This window comes from Pseudorca crassidens, chromosome 3 (assembly GCF_039906515.1).
Source record: "Pseudorca crassidens isolate mPseCra1 chromosome 3, mPseCra1.hap1, whole genome shotgun sequence".
Lineage (NCBI taxonomy): Eukaryota > Metazoa > Chordata > Mammalia > Artiodactyla > Delphinidae > Pseudorca > Pseudorca crassidens.
This window is the reverse complement of record NC_090298.1, coordinates 67,227,583-67,243,980: the sequence shown is the minus strand read 5'-3', so window position 1 is coordinate 67,243,980 and position 16,398 is coordinate 67,227,583. Positions and strand designations below refer to the sequence as shown.

General features: G+C 37.0%; 1 protein-coding gene across 2 annotated transcripts in view; it reads left to right on the top strand.

Moving 5' to 3' along the window:
• EDIL3 (EGF like repeats and discoidin domains 3) overlaps positions 1-16,398 on the top strand; it is a 426,053-nt gene that overhangs the window by 111,957 nt on the left and 297,698 nt on the right. For both annotated transcript variants that reach the window (XM_067731176.1, XM_067731177.1), the window contains exon 2: positions 11,658-11,786. In XM_067731176.1, coding sequence (XP_067587277.1) covers positions 11,658-11,786 — 129 coding nt within the window. The remainder of the gene's footprint in view (positions 1-11,657; positions 11,787-16,398) is intronic.

Sequence of the window (16,398 nt, the reverse complement as noted above, 5' to 3'; positions counted from 1 at the left end):
CTATCTTATTTATGCGTCTTTAAAAAACAAATCCAAAGCAGTCAGGTGTCACTCCTTCGTTTTGTTGACCTTCATCACACCTATCTGGTAAAACAACAAAGCTGGATCAGGGTATCTCCTTCCTGTACGAGCACTAGCTGTTGTCCTCTAACCAGACACATGGTTGGGTACATGTTGCAACTATCAGTTTTTGACTCCAAGCCCAGCTGGGCCCTCAGTGCTTTCCCTCAATCTTTTTTTCTATGCTTTTCCAGGCAGCAGCCTTCTATTTACTGCAGGTACATATTACTTACTTTCTACTCTTCTCAACCCTCTGATCCCATCACATTTTCACCAGCCCTACTACACAGAGAAAACACCAGGTAGGAGCTCCCTCAGTTTGTCTAACAGCATCTACAAGCATACGGGCATCCAGGTGAAACTTCATATTCTGTCATCTCCCTCCACACGCCAGAGGTAATTCCTTCCACATGTACTCTGAAGCCCACCCTTCATAGTGTTTTCTCACTCCCTACTCTTCTGAGTATTCCTTCTCTATGGCATCTTTAACTTCTTCTCTTCTGGTAGCTGCTTCCCATCAGCACCAAACACTGTCAGGTTTCTGCCATCTTAAATACACTTCCAGCCCCTGTCTCCCACCCCATTTTCATCTGGATAACATTTTATTTGAATAACACTGACTATATGCCAGGCACTGATCTTTGGCACAGGGAGAATTTGGTGAATAAGTTGATTCCAAACCTAAGAGAGTGTACAAGGTAGAAACATGTGTCTGCTTCTAGACCATGTTTCCAAAAACACCTCTCAGAATTTTTGTTTAGACTCCCATGATTTAAAAGATCAAATTTATGCTAATTTCTCTATCTCTAAACTGAATCTTTCTCCACAGGTTCAAATTCATAATATCAACTTCTCACTAAATATCTCCACATGGATGTCTATAGACATTTCAGTCCAAGCATTTCCAAAAGAGAATTCATCATCCCCCTTCACCACCATCCCCAAACTTGCTCCTTAGACCATATTTTCCATCAAAATGAAAGGCAGAGCTTTTTGTTAAATTTTGATGTATGAGTTTCCTCCTTCGTTCTTCTCTTTCTTTTCAACCATCACATTGGATCTATAAATTTTGTCTCTCAATATGTCTTTTGGAATTCACTTCTCTCCATTTAGTTTTTAGTACTCTGATGCAAGCTGGCCATCCCTTGTGCCAGAATAAACTTTGCCTCTTCCTCACTGGTCTGTCACCCTTAGACTTTGCCTCCTTGTAATCCATTCTCTGCATTGCATCCAGGGTGAATTATTTGAAGTTCAAATCACGTCACCCTCCTGATTAGACCCCTAAATGGCTGTCCTTTATGCTCAGGAATGCCCAGACTCCTTAGGAGTGTCTTAAAGACACTGCATACCCTGGGCAATGCCTATTCTTCAGTCTTATCTCTTGCCATTTCTGTTTTCTCTCCTCTCTCTAGCTAAAGGCAGTTTCATCCTGTTTCTTAAGCACGTGCTCTGGCTCTTCTCCCTATGTCTGCACATGCTTTCCCCTCTGCATGGTCTTTCTGGTCCCACCCCTTTGTCTGGCTGGTTTCCGCTAATCCTCTTGTATTAAATTGGAGATCACTTGCCTTGGGAAGGCTTCCTAATTCACAGTGCTGAGTTTGGTGTCCCCTCTTGTGCTCCTTTGGCATCAGGCATTTCCTTTTTCATAGACTTAACATGTAGTGGTAACTACTTGTCAACTTATTTGTGCCTTTTGTTAGACTCTAAAGAACAGGTAATTGTCTGTCAGGGGCCCCATAATATGTGCAGCAATTATCACTTAATGTCATGTAAATGGACTTCAGTTTATATTAACTAGACAGGTATTCTTCATAGGTAGAAATAATATAGTCAAAAAACACTTGGGAATTCCATTATATGGTTGAATTTTCTGGTGATTTATGAAATCCAGCTAAGTATTCTATGGAAATTCAATATACGTTAGTAGTATTATCTGTTCTATTCTCCCTAACATGCTGTGCACCTTTATTTTCAATTTGCTGATTCTAGTTTCCTGCAAATATTTTTTTCACAACTCATAGTGAACCAACAGAGAAAGCTAGTCTAATAAATTTCTTTCCTCTTTTGCCTTCCTCTCAACTGAAGTAGGAAAATACAAACTTCCTTCCTTCCTTCCATCCATCTCTCCTTCCTCCTCCTTTTCTTTCTTTCTTTCCTCACTTTCTCTTATTCGTTTTCCTTCTTCTTTAATAATTGAAATCTTTGGATGAGCTTTAAAAAATGTGGAGGGCTGGGTTCCAACCCCAGTGATTCTGACTTAATTGGACTGGGCATCAGGAATTTTAAAAGCTCCCCTGTGATTCTAATATTCAGCAAAGTTTGAGAACCACCAGATTAGATCATCTCTAATGTTCCTTTCAATTCTAAAAACTCTAGATTTTGTTATTTTAAGGGACTCTCCGGAGTGTTTTAAAATACAAAATATGCCAACAGACTTGTTTTCAAAATGTAGAGCCCAAAATATCTTTGTCTTTTCAAGCAGTTAGCCTTGATTAAAGCTGTGTGTTAAAGGATGTATAATTCAAATAGTCAACACTCAAAATTATTGCTGATTTTCTTCTAATTCTATTCAGTACTGTATTTCCTTAGCAGTAAAAAGTTATCTGAAAAGAAAAAATGTCTTTAAAACTAGTGGGATAAACCACAGGCTAACAGCTAAGAAACATCCTGCTTTAAACTAGCTTTAGTATGGCTCAGTGAATCTACAAAGTTTCTTTGTTCATTCATTAGATTTGCGTCTTCTATGGCTGCACCGTGGTCATTTGGGGGCGCTGTGTAGAATTGGATGGTCTTTTATTACAAGTATGTCTCGTGATTTTCTGGTAAAATGACAGATCCTCTCAACGTGAATAAACTTATTCTTATTGGCTTTTTTTTATCTTATTTCCTTCTCTACTCTTCCAAATTGCAGGATGGTCTGAAATATCAACTAAAATTTAGTTTTAAAGCACAAATGAAGCTAACAATCACATCATACCTTTTGAATTGTATTTTTTTTTTGAAATTTATAACTGGACACATTATCAAGCTTTAGCTTGTGAAAGAAGGCTTTAAAATCAAAATCTATTCATCAGACTCATTAGAGCATACAACAAATAAAATTTCAATATTCAGCATAAAAGTTGCCTCAAGAGGCACCAAAGTAAATTGAGAGGCCTGTTGTTGATTCAAAGTGACATTTATTTTGTTCTGTGCAGTTTCACTGGCAGTAAGTCATAAGGGTGCTAACATTTTCTGTGATTTTTACCAGGTTGAGTATGCAAATTCTCATTTTAACTAGTTATTGCTCACTTGTGTACTAGAATTGGCTCATTTTGCCAAGTACTCTGTTTACAGGTTGGTTCAAAATCTAGCTTGTGCGATTGAAGACAAAACTTTTATTTTCTTTCCGTTTTTAAATGAAATGATAGTATAGCTGCCAAGTTCAGTAGGAGAGCAATAAACTGAAGATGAGGTTGTAGTACACAGACCTGCATTGTCCTGGTAGTGGAGCATGAATTTAAATGGTCTCTTGTATCTCATTGTGGCTTTGACTGTGGTTTTGATTTGCATTTCTCTGGTGATTAGTGATGTTGAGCATCTTTTCATGTGCCTGTTGGCCATCTGTATGTCTTTTTTTTTTGGAAAAATGTCTACTCAGGTCCCCTGCCCATTTTTTAATCAGGTTTTTTTTTTTTTTTTTTTTGATATTAAGTTGCATGAGTTCTTTATGTATTCTGGATATCAACCCCTTATCAGATATATCATTTGTAAATATCTTCTCCTATTCAGCAGGTTGTCTTTTCATTTTGTTGATGGTTTCCTTGGCTGTGCAGAAGATTTTAGTTAGATGTTGTCCCATTTGTTTATTTTTGCTTTTGTTGCCCTTGCCTGAGCAGACATCTCACCCCCGCCCCCAAATATTGCTAAGAATGATGTCAAAGAGCTTACAGCCTATGTTTTCTTCTAGGAGTTTTATGGTTTCAGGTCTTGCATTTAAATCTTTAATCCACTTTGAGTTTATTTTTGTATATGGTGTGGTAAAGTAGTCCAGTTTCACTCTTTTGTATGTAGCTGTCCGGTTTTCCCAAAACCCTTTATTGAAGAGGCTGTCTTTCCCCCATTGAATATTCTTGCCTCCTTTGTCATAGATTAATTGACCGTGTAAGTTTGGACCTAGCAGGTGTTACGCTAAGTGAAATAAGTCAGGTAGAGAAAGACATATACAATATGATTTCACTTAACTGTGGATCTAAAAAGCAAAACAAATGAACAAATGAAACAAAACAGAAACAGACTCATAGATACAGAGAAGCAACTGGTGGTTGCCAGAGGAGAACAGGGTGGCAGGATGGGTGAAATAGATGAAGGGGATTAAGAGGTACAAACTTCCAGCTATAATATAAATTAGTCACAGGGATATAACTGTACAGTATAGGGAATATAGTCAATAACATTGTAATAACTGTGGTGACATATGGTAACTAGACTTATTGCGGTGATCATTTTGTAATGTATAAAAATATTGAATCACTGTGTTTGTTGTTCACCTGAAACTAATACAATATTGGATGTCAATTATAGTTCCATTAAAAAATATCAAAAAGTAAAACAAACAAAAATATAGTCTCTTTTACTTTACCACATATAAATATGTATTGTAATATTCTTCACATTTAATTTGCAGAAATGTTGAAGAAATTAAACAGTATCTTGTGTTAGTGTAGTTACATGCTTGAGAGATATGTTACTACTTTTTTGTTTTTAATTTTACATCTGTATACCAATTTTTTTTCCAGAAATTAACAGAGGGCAGGGATGAAGGTACAGACATATTCTAGGTGGCTTCTAGCATTGCTAAAGGAACAGAGAAAATGGAGATGCATGCATTCATCCAAATAAATTATTAATATATTTACAATACTATGTAAATACGGGAGTACATTAGCAATACTGTGTAAATATATTAATATCTAAAAAAGATATCAATATATAAATACACAAGTACATTAATATGTAAATACGATAATATATTTTCAGTAGATGTTTGATAACATAGGAAGAATAGGCTTAGCAGAAATGTCCTTGATTATCATGAGGACAGAGAATTAAATGTAGGGCTCTAAATTATAACTTGGTTCTTACTAAAACTGTGTTGCTGACAAAATAAGTTTAGTGGCACTTAGTTACTGTGTTCCAGATACTCGGCCTCCTTCACATTTCTTGAATTCATCACTGTCTTGCCTATTAGTCGGGCTACACACTTGCCGTTCCTTCTGCCTACAAGACTCTTCCTTAGGTTTTAACATGACTAGCCAATGTTCATCCTTCAGCTCAAGTGGCACCTCTTCAGAGAAGCCTTTTTTGACTGGCTATCTTAAGGAACCAGTTCTATTTACAGCCTTTTTCATCCAGTTTGTTCTCTCTACTCGCTGACCCACCCCACCCCTAACATGGCTTTTATTACAGTGGTTAATACCTTGCTTATTTATTTGTTAAGTTTTTCATTATGCATCCGCTCCACTAGACTATAAATTCCAGGAATGCAGGAGCCATATGTCTTCATCTAAGCTGCATTCCCAATGTCTAATGTGGTTGCTGGAATATCAATAATGATAACTGGATCAGTGACCCTCTAATCTGTGAACTGGAGATAGGCAGTAATATATAAAGAAAACTGAGTGCATACACCATCCAAGAGTTTATATATCAATGAGAGAAATGAGCTGTTCTATCCACCTGATTCCCAGAGTAGTGCCAACATAGAATTTTCTCCTTTACTTAGCATTACAAGTTGCACGATTGTATACTGAGCTCACAGAAAAAACACAACCACGATCATAATGGTACAACTTTTAGTGTTTTGGGGTTTTTTATTTGCATTGTCTTGGGCAGTGCTATATGATATTTTATAGATTCATACACACTTTGCAATCCAGGCTAAAAGCTCGGGCAAATTGATAATAAAGTGAAATAAGACAGTCCCTGAATCACCTTGAACAGGAGGTGACTGGCAACAGGTGGTGGGTCAGTGAGAAGAATGAAACGGACACTGACCACAGACAGGATGGTTCCAGTCCAAGCAGAACCCTGGAGAGCGGGGGAAGGGGGTGGGGAAGAGGAGGCAAATGGGAAGTTAAATTTAGCCTGCAGTGATTTCTTGCCCCTGGGAAAAACAGTTGCTTTGTTCTATTGCCAAAAGGCAAATCGGCATCAGCTTAATTTGCCTGAGTCTGCCATAAACTGCAGATGGAATCATAAAACATAGTTAGATTCAAATTAAACACATCTGTCCTAATCTAAAGCAGGTGAGGCCAGCCAGCCAAGATGCATCAAGGTATAACACTGCACACAGATTACAATATGCGGAGGTATATGTTAGGAGCCTGCTGACAGTGAAATAAAGAACCATGAAAGCGTGCATTGTCCTCTTTTCCTTTCCTGAGCCTGCCTTCTTGTACTGGTTGCCATCTTAGTTTTAAGACTCAACCAATACATCCACTGGGAAACAAACAAACAGACAACAAAACTTGAAATCCAGAAGTCTATTGCATTTTAATCAGGATTCTTACCTAAACTGATGCTTTCTCAGATTAATTGAAATGACAGGGAATCAGAAGTCCCTACAGTGCATTTTAATTAGACTTGAAATTTTAGCCAGAGAGGGTTTGTTGCTACTTAAGGTATCCGCCTACATGTGTACCACCCACTGAGGTAGTGGGTGTAGAGAGAAAAAAAGCAGGCTAAGATATGATGGTTTTGACAAAAGTAACTATGTAACTTATCCAAACCAGGACAGTTTTGAGAGTGAAAGGGGACTATGGTACCAGTGGAGGTGCATGGCTCCAATATCCTTTCAAGAAAGAACAAGCTGTTTGGCTGCAAAGAATGTAATTAGCTTCCAGTGACCTTCTTCTCTAGCACTTTCATGATCCCACTTGAGCCTTATGATTAAGCCTTGAGCCTCCTCCAGCCAATGATTGAACACAGGAAGGGCACTAGTGCCTGGTCATTTCTGCCCTTGGGGGATTCCTCTAAAGTGTAATCTTTGCTCTGGAGCTCCCTGGTAGATTGGCTAAGACTTTGTCAAGTCTGCACTATGGACTGAGGCTCCCCTGCTCAATCCTCGTTCAATAACCGCCCTCCACCCTTTTCACAGATGTCAGATCTGCATCACAAGATGAAGGCTTTTCCTGCCCTTTTCTGCTTCCTCTCCATTTTATCTTTCCTAGGCATTACTTCTCAATAAACTTGATGTACTCTTTGTCTTTGTGGAGAACCCAACTGACAAAGGGGTGCTATTGATAATTAGGTGTGGGGAAACAGATATATAGCACAGCCTCTAATAACCCTAATTATATTTGATGGGCTCTGTTGTGCCCATCAAAACTTTGTTTTTTGCTGACATTGTCCATCTATCACAGGTACATGTGGGAGACCTTAATCTCAGGCAGACCTTGACATAATAGACCCTAAGTGAATAAACTGGATATTCATATGGTAGTGGATAGGACCTATCACTCTTTTCCTCCTTTTGCTCTCTTGAAGAATCTTTCTTCTTTTTTCTCACTTATTTGTTAGTGTGCCCAAGGACCTCTCCTCCCCTCTCCTTTCCTCTCTGCTCCACTCCCCTCCTCTGCCCTCCCTTTAATGACTGTCACTGGAATACAGTATTCATGTCCGTACTTAACAATCCCTGTTTTAGCAAAAGCTCTCCGACTGCTTATTCAATAGCTTTATGAGACATTTTCATTTTGAATATTCAACAGACTTCTCAAACACAATAATTCCTTTGACACTAACCCCATTATATTTACTTATGAAAGATGGCCTCGTAGTCATACAGACAGGAGCTCTAGAAATCAACCCAGATTTTTTGCTCTCCCTCAACCCCACATCAATTTGGTCACAGTGTCATCTTGATTCTACCTGGTACATTTTGGTCATACCTATTACCTCTTTTCTATGTTTCAAAAAGACAGTAAATATTAATACTGGGGATAAAATATGAGTTTTCACAAGTATTAATTTCTTAGAAATAAGTAGTAAGCAAAAAGAAGGAAAAAAGATGTACAAGTACAAGAGAGAAAACAGGTCAGCTGAACAGCAGCTGGCATCTACGAGATATAATGAGAGGTGAACAGATTGTCCTGTCTCATTTTGACCACAGAAGCATCATATGACTGCCACACATACATGGTAGAAAACCGATTAAGTATTAATACCAGAAAGGGTAGCACAAGTACCAAGAAAGTTTTCTTAGGACACCAAAACTCCCCGTGATGATGGGATAACCAAAGGGACCAGACATTGTGGCCTCATGTGACCTTGGGTAAGCTCACATCAGTTAATAAACTTTGCAGGAACCTGGCAGTAGGAGTGAGAGGGATCAGAATGAGAGATCTTGATTTTGGATAAATATATATAGTCTGTATTCTCCAGAACCTCTAAGATACTGTTCATCCCTTGCCTTTCTCCTGTAGAGATTGCTTCTGTCAGTGTGAATAAATCAGTATAAACATCTACAATGTTACTTGATCTGTTGCAATTACTACAACAACAGATCCTGGTCTGGGGAATGTAGAACTCCTCTTTTTGTAGTATGCACAATGCCAGAAATATGACTGACATCTTATCAAATAAAGTTTGAGTGTTAGTACTGATCTTCATACAATGAACAGAGTTAGAAGATGGCAGTGTTGTTAGTTTGACTGTACAAAGCTGTGCTGCTTTGCTCACACCAAAGGCAGAGAGGCAGGATCACACTTTTAAACTGGTAATTGGCTCTTTCTAGAAAATCTCAACAATAATGCCTTGTTTCTAATGGGGGGTAGTGATCTGGGAGGACTTTCATTTCCTATTTTATTACCTAGTATTTATTAACTGGATTGGGTTTAAATGGTGCCTGCATTGCTTCCCCTCTCCACAGCTATCTCTAAAGAGGATTAAGAAAATCCTCATTATTTTTTGCTGGGACTTCAAAAGATTAATGCTTAGTCCTTCTGCCATCAGCCTAGACTACTCCATTTGATTCAACACAATGCTGCCTGAGTCATCATTCCAGAACACAAATGTGATAATATACTTTCCTAGGAATAAACCTACCTAAGGAGACAAAAGATCTGTATGCAGAAATTTATAAGACACTGATGAAAGAAATTAAAGATGATACAAATAGATGGAGAGATATACCATGTTCTTGGATTGGAAGAATCAACATTGTGAAAATGACTCTACTACCCAAAGCAATCTACTGATTCAATGCAATCCCTATCAAACTACCACTGGCATTTTTCACAGAACTAGAACAAAAAAATTCACAATTTGTATGGAAACACAAAAGACCCGGAATAGCCAAAGCAATCTTGAGAATGAAAAATGGAGCTGGAGGAATCAGGCTCCCTGACTTCAGACTATACTACAAAGCTACAGTTATCAAGACAGTATGTTACTGGCACAAAAACAGAAATATAGATCAATGGAACAGGGGAGAAAGCCCAGAGATAAACTCATGCATATATGGCCACCTTATCTTTGATAAAGGAGGCAAGACTATACAATGGAGAAAAGACAGCCTTTTCAATAAGTGGTGCTGGAAAAACTGACACCTACATGTAAAAGGATGAAATCAGGGCTTCCCTGGTGGCACAGTGGTTGAGAGTTCGCCTGTTGATGCAGGGGACATGCCCTGGTCTGAGAGGATCCCACATGCCATGGAGCAGCTGGGCCCATGAGCCCTGGCCGCTGAGCCTGCGCATCCAGAGCCTGTGCTCCACAACGGGAGAGGCCCGCGTAGCAAAAAAACAAACAAACAAAAAAAACCAAAACAGATGAATGGGTAAAGAAGATGTGGCACATATATACAATGGAATATTACTCAGCCATAAAAAGAAACGAAATTGAGTTATTTGTAGTGAGGTGGTTGGACCTAGAGTCTGTCATACAGGGTGAAGTAAGTCAGAAAGAGAAAAATACTGTATGCTAACACATATATATGGAATCAAAAAAAAAAGTTCTGGTGAGCCTAGAGACAGGACATTTATAAAGACGCAGACATAGAGAATGGACTTGAGGACATGGGAAGGGGAAGGGGAAGCTGGGACAAAATGAGAGAGTGGCATTGACATATATACACTACCAAATGTAAAATAGATAGGTAGTGGGAAGCAGCTGCATAGCACAGGGAGATCAGCTTGGTGCTTTGTGACCACCTAGAGGGTTGGCGAGTGAGGGTGGTAGGGAGGTGCAAGAGGGAGGGGAAATGGGGATATATGTATACGTATAGCTGATTCACTTTGTTATACAGCAGAAACTAACACAACATTGTAAAGCAATTATACTCCAGTAAAGTTGTTAAAAAATAAATAAATAAAGGCATGCCCGTGACTCTCTGATCCCTGTTTTTCCCTCCAGACTTAATCTACTTTGTGCTACTTTGTGTATTTTAAGTTACTCAGGGATAACACCCTTAAGATTTCTAGAATTCCTTTTTTATTTAGCTGAGAGATTCTTTCAGGCTACACCTGAATTATATGAAATGTTTTCACAAAGGTTTTGTAGCTACATCCTTCATTTTATATTTATGTTGAGGCCATCTTTCTGACAAAGCTCTGGATTTGATCTTTCACTGGTTTGAGAGGCTGAAGTTGAGAAATTATTTTCTATCACAAGTCCTGGTGCCTCTCTATTCCTTTTCTTTACTTTCAAAATCATCAGTTCTTTATTTAGCATGTCTCTTTCTTGTAGTGCCTTATCAGATACAGCTATTAAGAGTCAAGTGACACTTTAACATTCTGACTACAAATCTTATTACTCATATACAGAAGTTTATTAGGTACATTTTCTATCACCCAAGTATCCTCAGGTGATAGTTTTACCAACTGCTTCTCTCTATATAGCAGGGAGAGCTCCTTTTCTAGCCTCCTGTAGCCATTCTTTCAGTGCCTTTCCGGATTCCATCTGCCACCAGTATCAAAACCAAGGCCACATATTTTAGGTTTTTGTTACCGCACAGCTTATTTCTCTTTCCTCCCATGTTTCTCTCAACTCTCTCAAGCAAGAGAGAGATTTTATTCTCAGGGCGGTTGCAGGGTTCTAAGAGAGGAAGCAGAAATATTCAAGTGGTTTTTCAAACCTCAGCTGACTTCAGATCTCCTAACATCCTATTGGCCAAAGCAAGTCACATGGACAAGCCCAGACTCTAGGGATCAAGAAATAAACCCCAGCCCTTTATCGAGAGAAATTGCAAAGTTACAGAGCAAAGCGTGTGGATATAGATAGGTTATTTATTGGAATAATTAATAAACCAGTCAACCACAGATATTTCAGTTAATCTTCTTTAACAAATTAGACAATATTTCATTTACATGTAATGAAGGGACCCAACCTGAGTTAATCGCTTTTAGTATGCAATTCAACATGCAGTGTTTGAATCGTAAAATTTAATTTTTACCATGTTACATACCATCTCTCTTAGAAGCACATGGTTTCAAATGGGTCTTGCCTATAAATATAAATAGTATGGTGACTTTACCAAAGGAAGATGAGTGGGGTATGTGAAATAGTACAGTTCACTCCCTAAGGCAAGAAAAGTCAATATCTGTTTCTTTGTTCCTCAGGTGATATTTGTGATCACAATCCGTGTGAAAATGGAGGTATCTGTGTGTCAGGATTGTCTGATGATTCCTTTTCCTGCGAGTGCCCAGATGGCTTCACAGATCCCAATTGCTCTAGTGTTGTGGAGGTTGGTAAGTGTAAGATTTAAGCATTTCAATAGTTATCCTCTTTGTTTTCATGAGTGACTGACAAATTTGGTTGTCTGTGCATTATGGGTACTCTGTATAAGATTCTTACGTGTTGCTAATTAGTTTACTTCTCTGTGGGCCTCTTAATTTTAACATTTTTATTTTATATTTAAAGTATATTTTTATTCATAGTGCTCTCAAAAAATTTAAAAATATATTTTAGTGATTAACATTATACTTTAAAGGCACTACACGTACTACTTGAATATAGTAAATTTATTTTTCTAATATTAATATATATTTAAATTTTATTTTCACTGGAAAGCAATTCCCAAGTCAATTTATTCAAGTTAGATAGTCACTCTGAATAAAATAGAACTTATTTTAGTGATTGAAAATATTCATCAGTATTTTGTAGCTGTTCTAATCATTACTTTTCTAAGACTATAAATACATGATGAAAGAAAAAATATTCTAGCTGCATTGTTCTTCAAAGTCTCAAAAACACGCTTGGCAAATATTAGTCAGTGATCACATTTCAAAATGTTTTTCATCTGTGAAGTACTTCATTGGCATGTATAGTTGTGGATTCAGGGTGGCTTCCATAATTTCCAAATAGTTCTCCATTAAGAAGATATCGGTACTTTAAATAATTTAGCACTACATAAATTTGTATAGAGGTTTTTTCTCTGATTAAAAGTAATACCATGGTTAAGTTGGAAGAAAATCTTTTTCATGTCAGTAAAAGAAGAAGAAAGTGAACTATATCTGTTCGATATAGGGAAACCAAACATGTATTGGATTAAAGTTCAGTCAGCCAGCATAAACCTTGGAAAAGTCAGAGATGTCCATAGCTTTTCAAAAATAGTTTTGAAGAAGAAAAGTAGTTCTGTCTACAGGAAGGGATCAGTGTGAGTTACTCACCATTGTATCTAATGCACCTAACTAGTTCCTTTATGTGTAGTAGGAGCCCAATACCCAATAACTTGGTTGAATGAATGAAAGAATAATTAAATAAAACCACTAACCAGCCATTTTTGGCCACTATTAATTGCATTTTAGTGTGCTTTATTTTTTAAATGTGTTTTCCTTGTATTTTTATGTTACATTGGTATGAATGTATTACACTCGAAAAAGTTAATTATATTATTGCTGAAAAGTACTATGTTCATTTGATTCATTTCAAAGACAATTCTCTTTTAAGGCTTTTATTAACTTGCTGTTATTTTCGGGGATTTGATTCAGTGCCATAGAAATAAAACTGTTGTAACCACTTTGACCAAGTCTCCAAATATGTACAGTGAGTTTCAGAATTTAATATGAGAATTCTATCCTCACAAAAGTCTATATCTCTGAAGAAAATTAGAATGATAAATATTCCCAACAGGAATATATGAATAGCATAAAAAAGAGTTATATTTTAAGCCCACTGACCCCAAATCGGCAGTGCCTTAGATTTGCAGTATATAATGTTTCTGTTGCTACTTTGTAAGAGCCAAATCTGGAAATGAAGAGGCAAATGTGTTTAAATAATTAAGAAACCATTATCTTTATAGATTTTTGAAGTAAATACTTGAATACTTCAGGCCATATTTTTAAACATTAATTCAACATTTGTCATTTTATCAGAAGAATGATACTATAGGCTGCAACACTTTAAAAACTAAACGTACTGCCATATTCCTCTTAGTTCAATGAGACTTTGAGAAATCAAATGCTTATAGAATTAAGTTTTACTTAGATTCATTATTCTGTTATTAAAACACCTCACATTTCTTCTACCTCTTTGTTAACTCTTGCATATAATCAGGGAATACTAAGTATTTATTGAATAAAAATAATAGCAATGCTTTAATATCTAGCCTACCTTATTTTTTTCGTGTCTTTAAAACTAATTATTGGTACAAAGTATATGAACATTAGATCATTAAAGACAATCCTGCCTTTTTAATTTAAAAAATCTACCACTTTTCTGGAACATTTCTGGGACATTGCTGTTGTTGTTTCCCTGCTGTTGGGTAGCACCAGTGCAGAAGAGCAGAGTGTAATGCTAGAATTTTATACCAGAAAAACCTCAAAAGCTATAGGTATTTTGATATGATATCATAAAAGACAAAAGAGTTGAACTGTCACCATTGCTGTATTTTTACTTTAACATTAATCCTTGCAAAGATGGAGATATGCTGCTAGCCTTTTGAATCATATATATTTTGTGATTATATGAAGTTCTAAATCACCTTATTAAAACTTGCATTTTGACCTAACTTTAAAAATTATTATTATTCTATACTACAATCAAAAATATACTCTATTGTAGTGCATTTGGAGAGGGAAATTTCAAACATATGCTACTCTCAGAGATAAAAGTTGATTCTTGATTTCACCTCAAACTTCATTAATTTGCAGTAGACTTATTATAAGTTCTTGATGCTACTTATTTCAAAGAGAGCCTCATCCATTTTTGGACTTTTACTCTTCCCTCTCAAAGCATCTAGTGTCAGGTAAGCACAAAACACTTTACTCCCTTTGTGACCAGTCCTCACATCACTTACATTCCTATGCTACCTGTGGAAGTTTGGAGAAATTAACTTGCTCAGATTTGTGAACTTCATTCACTAGGCAGCATTGCTCTTTTTTGTACTTAATTCTTGATCTGGCTGTGTACTCCAATATCCATACTTTATCTCTCTCTATCACTCCCTGTCTCTTTGTCTGCCCACCCAGCACACACACACATCCCCCTTATACAGACATACCTACAGACCGTGATGTTCTCAGCCTCTTAGAGTTATGAAAACTCACTTCTGACATCCACAAAAGGCAATAGGAAAGCATTTCTATGAGCAAAGGGAAGGAAAAGAGCCTAGTTAGCATCTTCTGATTTGAAGACATCAGCCAGATTTACCAGTGTTTACATAGACGTGCAGCGGACAGTGCAACCTTCTCCAGGGGACTGGTAGATAAGCACCATGTGGTTAAGACCCTAATTACTCCCCAGTTACTTGCTCACGTTCTTGAATGGCACTGTGTAGTTTGGAGCCAAATGTTGACACATTTATTTCATAGAAAAATTTCTATTACTAGTGAACATTCTAGCATTCATATATGGAAACCTTGGGAATTATTAAATTGTCCAAGTTCCATGGTATAATTCTCCTCTGTATGCTATCAGAGTATTTCTGTAAACTAATAACAAATATATATTTTAAAACTCAATTGCATAGTATATTAATGCAACCAAAGAGGACATAGTAAGTGATTGACTTAAAAAAAATAAAATCTTAGTTTTCATTTATTCTTAAATATTTATTTAGCACATGACTAAGTAGTAGTTACCTAATGGTAGAGATGCATTGGTAAACAAATTTACAGGAATTACTGTTTATCTAGGAAAGCAGATAAATAAGTAGGTAAATATGATGGGTATTGTAATAGGAGAAGTAGATAGAGCCATTAGAATATAAAGCAGGTGTCCTCTTTTAAGCTAGGTGTCAGAGAATGCATGCCTACCTGAAAAAAAAATATTTTGACATAATTCTAAAAAATAATTTTAATCTACCAGGCAGAAGGCTAAAAGTATTCCAGACAGAGGAAATAATTTTTAGGAAAACCAGGATATAAGAAAAGTCATAATTCCATGAACTGAAAGAAATTTACTGTGGCTTAAAAGTGGAGAGACATGATGGCCATTAATGAGTCTGGAGTTGGTGATGGTGGCAGATTCTGCAGGGTTGCATGATGTTTTGTGGAATTTGGACTTCGTTCTAAGAGTGATGGAGAGGATTTGCACTTTTAGAAGATCACTGTCACTGCAATATGGGGAAAAAAATAGAGCAGAGTATGGCAGGGGACAATTTGTAGTCTACTGCAGAGACCAGGTCAGACTTGACGATCTTAGCCTGGGTCAGTGTAGTAACAAAGAGAATGGAGAGGAGTCAATAAGTATTTAAAGGATACAACAGATAAATTTTCATGACTTATGGGGTTACTGGATAAAAGGGGTTTGCATAAAGGGAGGAGTAAAGAAGAAACATCTCAAATTTCTGGCCTGAGCAACTTGGGGCCATTTACTGAGACAGTGAAAATTGAGGATACACTGGATTGGAATGAGCTGAGTATTTCACATACTGAATTTGAGGAATCTGCTAGACATTCGTAAAGAAGTCCGGCATAGATTTGGAAGTCATAATTATATAGACAGTGATTTAAGCTCAGGGACTGTATGAATCCGTCCAGAAGCAGAATAACTTGTGAAAAGAAGAGAGGACCAAGAAATGGAAACTGATGAGAGGTTCATCAATAATTAAGCAATAGGTAGAGAAAGTAAAAGCTATAAAGAAGACTGAGAAGGAGTAGTTAGGGAGATAGAAGAGAAACCAGGAAAGCATTGTGCCCCAAAAGTTAAGGGTAGACAGGAAAGAGTGGTCAACAATGTCAAATACTGTGGAGAAGTTGACCAAGGTAAACACATTGATTACATGTGACTTATGGATGATCTTGCCAAGATCAATTTTGCTGGAGTTGTGAGGAAAGAGCTAGGTTGTGGCACATGGAAGATTTAGAGGAAATTTTTTTAAAAGTAGCTAGGAATACAGGGGAACTTCCTCAACTTGAT